Raw genomic sequence first — 12,570 nt, forward strand, 5'->3', positions numbered from 1 at the left:
AGACTTGTGGCAGCCTGATATTAAGCAATTGCCATAATCCAACCTGGAGGTAAGCTCTCAAGACAGATTCTGCTAACAGCAGAATCTGTCAGCACCACTGCCCTAAACATGTAGTGTTGTTGTTAGTAATGAATAAACACAGAAGCACCTGGGAGGAAGTGGATTAAGAAAGGAGAGCCAAACCAAGTTCCTGTCTCTACACAAAAAAGGAGGCAAAAACGAAGGAATGTTGCGTAGGTGAAAAAGGTGTTGTTTTATATGGGAGTTATAGGACACACACCGATCAATACAGATATTATTTCAGATAGAAAAAATAAGGACCACCCACCGACATCACTATCCTTAGAGCCCCACCGGGAGTAAACACCTATTTGCATCCTCCTGTGATGTTTTAAAACCCTTGTAGTACTGTACAGTATGTCATCGTGTCTTTTTATATTGAATATCAGAGATTAAAATGTATCTTTACTCAAAACATCACATCGTACTGTAGGTACATCTTTTAGGGTCAAATTGTGATAGCTGCATCATTGAATTCACTTCAAAGCACATTAGTAAGATAGGAAAATTCCCTGATGCACTGAGTGGGACATAAGAAAAACATAAGCTCTGCTTCTTCTTTAAAAAAAATAGATTAACAAAGACAGTGAGAGGAAGATCACCAACTAATTAAAACAAATCACTCCTCGAGTCTTTTGCAATAGCATTTATTGTAGAAAATACACTTGCTTGGCACTTCTTCTATACTGCTATTATTGCAAAGAAAGAAAACGTTTGTTGTGATATGTTTATTAGACAAGTAAACTTTTAACTGAACATGAACACAATGGCAGATTAACATTTTGGGTCTCTTTTCTACACCAAACATCACTTTAGACAAAAAAAGCTCTAAAATTGGCAATTAATCATCATACAAAAACAACAACAGCAACAGCTTGTTCACACCATCAGCATTCTTCATGGTAAATCAATGGCCAGCCCAGAGGCTAATGCCTGATTTATACTTGGTTGCGCACCGTTGCAGACCTAAAATAGCAGATCTACAAGCTCACAACACGTCATGATACGACGCGCTGTGAGCTTGTATATAGACTATTTTAGGTGTGCGACACAACAGACGCACAACTAGGGCTTTAAGTTGTTATCTGGGTACTGCATTGTCCAGGCAGCAGTTCACATTAGTTTGAATGAAAAATGCTAACAATGTTAGAATGATGGTGTTAACTGTGGCGCTAATAGAGTAGTGGTCATCTCCAATCATGAAGACTGGTAGTTTTCATTCTAGCAGTGGAATCGGGGACCATTTTGGAATGGGGAATGCAATTAATCTGGTAGGGTAGTAAACTAATAGTTGTGCGGACCAGAGTTAAGAACCACTGCAAAATACCCCCCCCAAATGTAACAGTTGAACAGCAAAGAAATGTAAAGTTGTTACAATATCACTTTTAAGATTGTAATAACCCACAGGAAAATGACTTTCTATATACCTAGAATATTTTGAACAAAGACTGACTCACATGACATTAGATTTGACAGCTGCTCATTTACACACTAGTCTAGGTCTAGGACAAACAATACATTTCTTTCATTGTCTGAATGTTGAGCTCTTTAAAAATTTAAAGACACATAACACATCAGGAAGACAAATCATTAAAAAAAAACGACATGAAATGCATACAGGTTCATGATCAATGCTGTAAGAAGACCATTGCATTTTAAACATAACTTATATAGTAACAATGACACATGCATAACACTTTGTAAACTTGAATCACAGTATATGTGGCTTTTGGCTGCATATTCATGATAGTGCTACCTGGATGGACAGAAGTGAATGCATAGAAGTGAATTGGCAGTAGTAGGTTTAGTAATTTGGCAATTAGAGTTTGATTTGCTACATTACGATAAACAGGTTATACTCATATTTCTGTCATGTTTAGGTCTACAGCATAGGTTTTCATACAAAATACACATCATTTGGCACTTAACTATTTGACCAGCTTACTGCTACTGTGTGTGATGGTATATGAGGTATTTTTAGTGTTAGTGTTTACAATATGCGATGAAGGTAGCTGGTGGTAGCTATCCACTAAACTTACCATACTGGACATAAAGAAGTCAACCTGTCATTAGAAAACTGTTATTTTGTCATTTTATGAGCATCAAGTTTTATAGTGAACTTTTCACCCTAAAACTGACAAATGTAACTTGATAGACATATTGCACATTAAATAGAGATTGCATAATCAAATAATTTACAGTAAGTGATATGATATTCTTAAAAATATGACCTATACTCTGGACAACACTAGTCCTTAAATGTTGCAACAATTAGACTAGTAAATAGAGGCCATTGCTTAAAAGTTTGTTCACCGTTTATACGACTTTGAACTTTAAGTTCAAACGGATGTCATTTTATTCAATAGCGATAGGTAGCTTCATACAAGCAATCTTTTTGGTCAAAGTTGTATTACAACCATGCTGTTAACTCCCACAAAGCATTGTTAACTGTTGCTATGGTAATTTATAAACCAGGGAGCATGTAAGCCATAATTTATAGCTTTCTCTTGGTTAATGTATGAGCCTACTTATTTCAATAACACTTTTCTGTCAGTACACATATTATTAACTATTATTATATATATAACACGCGTGACGATTTTCTTTAAGGTGGTTATGGGTACTTTGATGATCCTGTTGTACTTAATCACAGTAGATAAGGCCTTCTCACATATTATTGCTACAGGAGAACAGGCAAATTCAAAACTACTTTTTCTTATTAATGTGTGTTCCACAGACCAGTTAACTTGAGAAAGAAATAAACCCTGTTATATCGTATCCTTACAGACAGTTTCTGTGAAACATTGTTTCTAGTTTATTTTTGTTTCTAGTAGTCTATAAATCACACTCTTGGCATGGATGGACCCTTGTTAGTGAGCTAGCAATATGTGTGGGGCTGATATGCTCTCTTAATAAATTAATAAACAATCTGTATTAAATAAACTCTGCACATAGTAAACATCATTCAGAAGTAACATTGTTGATAGCATACGGTACAGTATATACTTGATCACTGGCATCAGCCATGGAAATGGATTTCAGGTACTTTCCTTGTACTACTGTTTGGGAGTTATTCTCTTATTTTCCTTATAGACACCATTCACTCTGGATAACTGCCAGATATGTAATATAAAACACACTAGCTTGGACTGAAAAATACCAACTGTAGCCTTGAGTTTTAGAACCATGTCCTTCCCATGCGTCAAGGCATATTTTGCTCATTTCAAGTGGGACTTCTGAATGATCATGTATATAACATAATACAGTCAGTGTCAGTGTCCTGCAAAATATTCTGTCAAGCTTATATAAACTTGTATTCAACTTGTAATTGTTAGCTAACATTGTCCCAGATTTTGAGAGAAGTTTGGAGAGTTTCATGACACGAGGGCCAATGAAAACAGTTGACGTGACTCATTTGAAAATGTAGATATTCATTAAAAGCTTTCTGCAGTGCACTGACGGTGTCCCATTTTCCCAATTAGTTAGACCCTAGACAAAATACAATTTCGAAATCTGGTTGGTTTAACCTACTGGTGCCAGATGTGTGGGGTTTTGCATGCAAGGACAATACCTCGAAAATGTAATAATGTAAGGATATAAAAATGAACTTAGTATATGTTTTTGTGACCAACACCTTCATGACTTTTCCTGAACTGTCAAAATACAGCAAACCTCACCCCAACTGGTCTCTCAAATAGGTCAAACAAACCATCAGAATTCCAAATTGTGTTTGCCTCAGTTCAGATAGTGCTGAGATGAATAACTATGATATAAAGATGTAAAAGACTGTCTACCATCCCTCTACCTCCACAACGAAGGGCTCCTTTACAGGAATCCTTCCACTGTTGACAATCACACACTCCGTGTAAGGAAGGTTTCTGTCATTGGTGTCCTGAAGCTCGATGGTGTGGACCACCGCCTGGGAAACAGGAAATAGGCATATCACATAATTACAGTCATACTAGTCATATATAACTACATGGACCAATAAGGTAGTTACAAATGGATAAAAGAACACTGAGAAGTTAACTGTGAAAGGCCTAGAAAAAAATGTGATTAGATTTTTATGGATGGATAAAATTAATGTATGCTTATATGTGTGTTCTTGTCGTTAAACCAATCGATTCCTCCCCACATATATTTCTGTGTGTTGTCCGTGCTCTTGAAACCTTCCTGATGACCTGCCAGTGAGGAGCCCCCACCGGGAGGACCTAGAGCCTTCGTCCTACTCCTCCCGCCCAACACGCCCTGCTTACAGGGGTGTCTGTAGGAATACGTGCAGTGACAAATATCATCCTCCCTGTCCGGCTTCCCTTCCCCGAACACGGGCCAATTGCATTCGTATAGACGCTCGACACAGCTTGATGCACCGTGGTGGATTCGAACCACCAGACTTGGCCTTGTCCGTGGCAAATTTTTGATTTCATTTTGAACACATCATTATAATGTTCTTATTTTGATCATCATACCCAATTACTGAATGACAAGTCTCCATGTTTTCTTCAGAATATGATTTACTACGACACTATGGTATGGCACATTAGGAGTCGACTATTACTAGTAGTTCTAAAATGTTTTATTTGCAAAGACCCCCTTAACTCTGAGAGTGTACCAATGGTGTACAAATGACCCTACGGGTCCATTTGGTTCCATTTGAACACTCCATCTGGCAAAAATTTAATTTTGACAAAAACGTCCACCACAAAACAGCATTGCGATGACCCCTGTACGTGAGATGCGTGTATGGTTGCCTGTGCGTGTGCGTGTGTGTGTGTGTATGAGTGTGTGTCTCCACCCACCATGCCATCCAGAATCTTGCCAAACACCACATGTTTTCCATCCAGCCAGGGAGCCTTGGTTGCGGTGATGAAGAACTGAGAACCATTGGTATCTGGCCCAGCATTAGCCATGCTGACCTAGCATACACAACCACACTACAGTCACTTAATTACTAGCATATAATACATGAGTCTGTTGTGTATGTTTGCTTGTCTGCTAGTGTTGATGGCCAGAGTTAAGCCTCATTTATACTCTGTAGTATGATGGTGTTGCTTGCTTACAATAAAAGATTTTCAAGCTAACAAAGCCTACTGATGTGACACGTTGGTTTGCTTGACTATCTGTTATCAGCAAGCGACACCATCATGTGATGGAGTAAGAATTAAGCTTTAGCCATGCTCACCAGCATTATACATCAGACATCAGTCAGTTAAGCAATATATTACACCTATGGTAGTAGAGAAGAGTCGTACAATAGAGAGTGGCGTCAGTAGTAGTGTGCGTTTGCGCGCGTGCGTGCTCACCCATCCTGCCCCCAGGTGTTTCAACTTAAAGTTTTCGTCAGCAAATGTGGTCCCATAGATACTGCGACCTGGTTGAGTAGAATGAGGGTAGGAGGGTAGAGGGCAGTAAACAACAGAAATGTGGAGGGGGGGGGGGTTGTTGTTAATGCCTTCTGCATTACAGGAGGACTGAGGAGGTGCATGTGTGAGTTATGTTTCAACTGTTATCCACTGTAATGCAAGGTCCGTTCCTAAATCACAATTTAGGCATTTAGCAGATCAGGAATTTAGCAGATCACCAATCAACTGATCATAAAATAGGGCTGGGCAACATGGCCAAGATCAAATATCAAAAAAAGAAATTGGGTACCGATTCAGGAGCCATGACCTTTAAATTAATATATTAATTAAGGTTGTCTCCTACCTCCAGTTCCATCCCCAGCTGTGAAATCTCCTCCTTGGATCATGAAGTCTTTGATCACCCTGTGGAACTTACTGCCTTTATAGCCATAGCCTTTCTGTGGAGACATACTGTAGTAGGTAAATTCACACTTTATATCTATTTGCAATTCTGTTTTGGGTCGTGCTGTGTGCATGTATATGTGTACACTGTACAGTATGTGCTTGTGCACATCCATAAATGCTAAATATTTGTGTGTATACATGTATTTGCAAGTGTATTTATATCTGTGCTACTTTGCATGTATTGGTAGGTGCGTGCGTGCATGCGTGCTTGTGACATATTCTTCAATGATATGGTTTTGCATGCAATTGTGACTGTTTGTGATTATGTGTGACAAATTTTGCAATACCTCTCCAGTTGCTAGGGCAACAAAGTTGTTGACAGTGAGAGGGACCACTTCTCCAAACAGGCCGATGACTATTCTTCCAACCTCATGACCTGCTACGGTAATGTCGAAGAACACCTAAACATAAAGTACACACAGTTGTAATTAAATAAAACACACACACACACACACACACACACACACACACACACACACACACACACACACACACACACACACACACACACACACACAGTGCTAGAAAAAATGTATATCCTACCCTGTGCTTCACAATAAAAATATTTGAAACAGAAACACAGTGCTATGTAATGGCCTTGGGAACCAAGCAGGGAGTGTCCCATTTTAATAGTCTTCGGTATGACCCAGCCAGGGGATTGAACCCTACACCTCCCAATCTCAGGGCGGACACTCTAACCACAAGGCCATTTAGCTAGTAAGAGTGCCATCTGCACAAAAAACGTGTATATCCCACATATAATGAACACATGGCTTTTAATTGTTTGCTTTATTCAGTGTAGAGAGACAGGAAATCAAGGGCTTAGAATAAAGAGAAGAGAGACATGCAAGACAAGACAGATTTGAACTCTGGCACACAAGAAGCTCTAGCCTGACACTGAATTTTCATTTCGTTTCACATGCCAGGCTTTCAGGGACTGGAGCCAGGCTAAAGAAGCTCTGCTCTGTGCACCAAACAAAGCAGGGCTTTTATTTTTTAACACTTTATTGTGGTATTTCTTCATTGACATTATTTGTTTGACTGCCTGGCCTGTGGAGTTAAACCCAGTAATATAATAATAATAATAATTATTATAATAATAGATGATGTTTAATTAGTTTACAATTTGCTGCTACCCTTGCACTTTTGCAATCTTATGGCTCTTGAATAGGCTTCTATAATATGTGGGTATGTGTCAGCCAGCCTGTACACGTGTCTGTAAACACACAGAGAGAAACACATTCCTTTATGTCATTATAGAATCATTAAGAACTGTAAAAACGTCAACACACACACTCACTCACACAATACATAATTTAATTTACTAAAAATACAGTTGCTGCATGGATTGGCTAATCCCAAAATTGTATGAAGACTAGACCTATTTGTGGTGACCTGATATAATTTCCATTGTAATATTACATTTCTTTCACCCGCTGATACACGTCTGACCCACTGAGTTTGTAACTACTGTTTATATTTGGGCTGCAGAAAACGCATTGCGCTAATAATATAAGCTCCATCCGTGCCTCCCTGCTTAAATATAGGCTAAATGCGCCGCGGCGAATGTGGGTTTTTCTCCCCAGATGTTCTGGAAGATTCCAGCATGTGCCCAAGAGACGTGTGAGAGTCAATATACGCTCTAGACATGGATCACACGACGGTCGTCTGTCACGACCGTCATGGATGAACGTCAACCTGGTGTTTGCACTGTCTCCCCTTTTGGTCCGTACATCTACATAAAGGTTCAGATTTCAAATATAAAGTTCTTACTCCATGACCAAGGATGGTCAAATTATGTTCGGGCCCTCAGAAGTACCCGTATCTTCCGTATTGTTCAATAAAAAGCATTTAATCCAATCGGTGGCCATTTTCTCATAGAGTTATAATGTATCAGAGTGCAATATACTTCCCAACCGATAGGGTCGCGTAGTTGAAAGCATATGGAGAAAATACGGATAAAATGGCCACCAGTCGGATTAAAATGCTTTTTATTGAACAATACGGAAGATACGGGTACTTCTGAGGGCCCGAACATAATTGTAACATCCATGGCCATGGGGTAAGCACTTTATATTTGAAAGCTGAACTTTTACGTAGATGTACGGGCCAAAAAGGGAGAAAGTGCAAACACCAGGTTGAAGTTCATCCATGACTGTCACATAATATATGACAGTCATGTTTCAGGGCTATCTACGCTCCAGAGAGCTGTACGTACAAATCAGCACAGCCGTCAAGATGATCCGATAGACAACCAACCTTCTCGGTCACTTTGGGTCCCGTTCGGCCTTTCGAACACGCCACGTTCTGCGGAGACACCACAGCTAGGAGAACGAAAGCGGACAGTAATGTTTGGAGCGCCATCATCTTTACGCAGCAATACTATTCCCCGCAGACACCCTTCTGTAGTGGAGGGGAAATCACGGCAAGGCACAGCTGTGCGGAGCGGGGAAGCGATCTGGCGTCCCGACCAGTGTTGCCAGATTGAGAGAAATAAGCAACCAGATCTATGAAGCCCTAATCTCTCAAGAACAGATTCCGAGCTCCACAACTGAATTTTTATTATTTTCCCCCCTTATTTTTGCCGATGGCTTCCCAGATTGATGGAGCCCAAAATAAGCGACTATAGGCCACATGAGCACTTTAAACCTATAGGCCTATTCATCGGATATTTCGAAAATATAGATCTACAAGCTCTACGCGTGGCGAGACTCACGATGCGAGATCATGCAACACGTTGTGAGCTTGTAGATCTGCTATTTCCCCCAAAAAAAAATCTTGGAAAAAAGGTTAAATATTTTGAATATTTTTTTGAAATATTTTAACACAAATCTTACAAAATATTTTCAGATAGGGGGTCCGTGGACGAATAAGACATTCATTTGGGGTCCTTGTTTTGAAAATGTTTGAGAACCAGTGGTTTTACGCAACATTGGGAAACAAGCCCAAATAAGCAACTACACTTAAGAAACCAATATTTACAAGCAACTTTACAGAAAAACAAGCCCAAAGTCGCTTATAATAAGCAGACTTGGCAACACTGATCCCAACTAGCCTACATCATAGACCCTCCCCCCATGGGCAGAGTCTGGATACCAAGCCCTGCCTCCGAGAGGAGAGGAGGAGAGAGGAGAGAAGATGCTGTTATATTGCACACAGTGGGTGGGGGTCTGGATTATTTATTAAAGGTAGATTTTCTAAATGAGTGCTGTTGGCTGCATGGTTGCTTTGGTTTGTTCACGTTTTATAGGCAGTTTAGTTTGCAGTTTGCACATTAATAAATCAAAGAAGTAAAGTCACACAAAAACTGCGGTGACTATAAAATAAATATGAGAATCATATAAGAAACATAAGCTGTTGAAAGTTTGTGAAGTGCATGGAGATAAATAAACGGCTGATAAAAACTTCTCACCTCAAAACAACAAAAACATGAAAAGGGCAGGAAATTGGAAAGCATTGCAAACTATGGGTATTTTTTATTTATGGGCCTATCTCTCTCCACAATACAGACACAAATTATTAAAAACAGGCACAACAAGCAAAACAAAACAAAACAACCAAGAGAGATCATGTGAGTGTACTGTGTAACACAACACATTCATTCGTCAGACTGAAGGCAATATGTTTTTAAGATTTGAAATTAGTAATTTTTTATATTCATGAATAAAAAATATGTAAATAGACAGTTCCAGGTGCATGCCCCAAGACATCTGTCATGTTCAATTTGTATTATTTAGTCATGACAAGTCTAATTTTGTAATAGATTATAAATTATGCATCCCTTGACACGGCAACCACAAAAGCATAATCAACTGTAGTTGATATGCCAATGAATGTGAATAGAAGAAGCAGGCTTGCAGACTCAGTCTTAATTAAAGTTGATAACACACTTTACATCCTTAAAAAACTAGGCCTACTTGTATAGTGCCCTTAAGCAAGGCACTTCATCTTCAACTGTTCCAGAGCTGATGATCAGTTGTGGACCAGAAGACTGTGCGGTACAGGAGGTGACATGACACATATGGCTGTGAAGCAGGGTTTGAGGGTTGTGCATGCTGAAAAATATCTCCTCAGTAAACACTTGCCAATGTTTAGGTCCCCCCAAAACAATAGCCAATTATACTAGTAGGCTCACTGGGACTAGAGATGCCGTTATTATTCACCTAGCCTACTACATCACATTATTAAATTTGAATTAACACAACAAATAATTAAGATACTAGATTCAGATTAGTTGACTGACTGGAATTTCACACCCAGAAAACCTGCAAACCAAACTGTTTTTGAGATAAACTTTGTATGACATTATGTAGGCTATGACATGCAGCACTGTGCAATTAACAATTTAAAGGCACATGTGTGTACTAGCATACACACATGTGCCTTTAAACTGTTACTTTATTTTTTTCTGCAGTGATGTCAGTGGGCCTACAGGCTGATAACATAATGTAGAAAGCAACACATGATGACTTGTTAAGCTCTGTTTGACAAATAGTCCAAACTGTAGTAAACCACTGATTCCTTCCTTGAAGAGAAAGATCACCGTTTTTTCCCTACTAATTTGGTATGGTCAATACATCAGAGCATCATCAGCCAATCAGTCTTTCCCCACTATTGATTGGGTCAGTTTTACCTGCTATTAAAGCTAATTAGAGTACACTATCTTGATGAATGAAGGTTAAAGAACGCTAGATCTTCCACAGAAGTGTATTGATGCTATGTAGCACAGGTTTATATCATATAATATTGATGGGTGTTGCGCTGTGCTTCATGTTTTTGTGACAACTGTTTTTGAACAACAGCTCCCTCTGTCAACACTGAAGTCAACTGCACTACATCTCACTCACCGTGACTGCCCCAGCTGCGCTCCAACAGTTCCTCTGATGTCCTGCAAAGCCAAACATCATCAGTAGCTACAGTAGCCTATTGCCGAAGAAGAAGAGCAGCAAAATAATATTGTTGTTGGTACAGAACCCTACCCTACAGTGCAATTATTTATTCTATAGGCCAGGGCCTATTTCATCGGATAAACATCGAAACCTCACCCCTAACTAACCTTTGACCTGTCCAAACACGCATTATGTAGTTGCCGTTTGCCTTTATAGTGGCTCAACCCCACCCCCCTGACCTGGACTGGACGCTCCGTTTTCCCTGAATTTACACCTTTTATTGGACCATTTGTCCAAATTTAACTCAGGGGGGTTGACAGGTCTGATTCCCTATTCCTGTTTCTGTTTGGTAACCGGAAAACTCGCCCCAAAACACGGACCAGCGGTTCTTTTATTCTTGTATTTGGTTTACTGAGGATAAGGTTAGAAATAAGTTTAGGGTTACATTAGGCACAGTTTTACTGAGGTTACGTTTAGGAATAAGGTTAGGTTTAGTATAGGCAGTTTGCTGAGGTTACGTTACGAATACCAGGTGAATACCGCCGGATTTGCCCCGGGGCGACTGTGTTTTGGGGCGAGCGTTTTGGTATTCGCCTTTTTAGGTTAAAATTTCAACAGAATGTCCCCCCCCCCCAACGCTGCAGGGTTGCCATGCCTGGCTGCAGTTCACACTAATCGTATCATTTTCTATATCCCATTCTGTATGAGAACAATATCCTATCTATTTGCCTAAAATTAAACGTGTCACATGAACTTAAAGACTATATAAAGTCTATATCATATCCGTTTCCCTTCGCAAGTCTCCATGAGGCTCCTTGTCAGAGCTCACAACGCGAAAAAATAAATAATAATCCCAACCCGGCTATGGTGGCTAATGAGGTCTGTGTATTTTTCTTGATTGACAAACAAATGTGTTTTCCACCATGCTATAACGCGCCGATCAATACAGCCCGTGCATTTACAATAACCGCCGGATAATTAAGCCCATATCCTTTATTAAACAGTCATTTATTACACACACCAACGTTTTTCTGGCTGCATGCATTTTGAAAACCCACTTTGGCTTTTTAGAATAAGTTGAAAAAGAGAAGGCAGGCGCGCGGCGTCTGAAGCCCCTTCGTGTTCCCTGATGAATACATGTCTATAGAAATGAATTATAATAGTCAGCATGCCGTGACCTTAACGCCATGGCCAGGAGCCCGGGACACACACGCACGCGCGTGCGCACACACACGCACGCGCACGCACACACGCACACACACGCACACACACACATACACACACACACACACACACCATGGCTGAAGGGGGCATGCGGAGAGCTTGTTGGGATCCGTTATCGGGCTCCTGTCAAAGCGGGTCGTCCATTCGTCTTTCCTTCCGCCATCCGCCGAATTAATTAAGCTGAAATGTAAACGTTTTAATTGAATGTCAAACTGGACCTTAACGCATGGTAGTATGTAAATGAAAGTGACACCAATTTACGCCCAGGCGTTTCCCACATCAAGGTTAGATGGTCCCAGGATGTGAATGAATGAGAAATGTATAAAACCTTTTTAATTGAATTAATGTCACGCGGTTAGGCTCGCTTAACAACGTGGTCTGCAGGTGAAGGAAACATGGTTTCATTGTAAGGTGTTCTTAAATCAGGTCTTTGACCAGTCCGTTTTAGGCCTATATATATATAGATATATAGAAATTCTAATGCAGTAGTTCTCAAACTTTTTCGTGTCAAGGACCCCCACCCAAATTGATATGTATTTGGCCACGGACCCCCGTCTGAAAAGAGTTTGTTCCGGGGACACCCAGAAGCA

At 40.0% G+C, this 12,570-nt stretch overlaps 1 protein-coding gene across 2 annotated transcripts; it reads right to left on the bottom strand.

Moving 5' to 3' along the window:
• Positions 1-770: 770 nt before the first annotated feature.
• Positions 771-8,280, bottom strand: ppic (peptidylprolyl isomerase C). Of its 2 annotated transcripts, none has more exons than XM_080432886.1 (6): positions 8,127-8,280; positions 6,155-6,268; positions 5,767-5,860; positions 5,364-5,431; positions 4,860-4,976; positions 771-3,979 (listed from the first exon to the last, which is right to left on the bottom strand). In XM_080432886.1, the coding sequence occupies exons 1-6, from the start codon at positions 8,232-8,234 to the stop codon at positions 3,851-3,853; spliced, it is 630 nt and encodes a 209-aa protein (XP_080289012.1). In that variant the 5' UTR covers positions 8,235-8,280; the 3' UTR covers positions 771-3,850. The 2 variants fall into 2 exon arrangements, with proteins under 2 accessions (XP_080289012.1, XP_080289011.1); XM_080432885.1 differs by having other exon boundaries at positions 5,313-5,431.
• Between the last annotated feature and the right edge of the window lie 4,290 nt (positions 8,281-12,570).

Source organism: Gymnoscopelus braueri (genome assembly GCF_963280865.1).
Source record: "Gymnoscopelus braueri genome assembly, chromosome: 7".
Lineage (NCBI taxonomy): Eukaryota > Metazoa > Chordata > Actinopteri > Myctophiformes > Myctophidae > Gymnoscopelus > Gymnoscopelus braueri.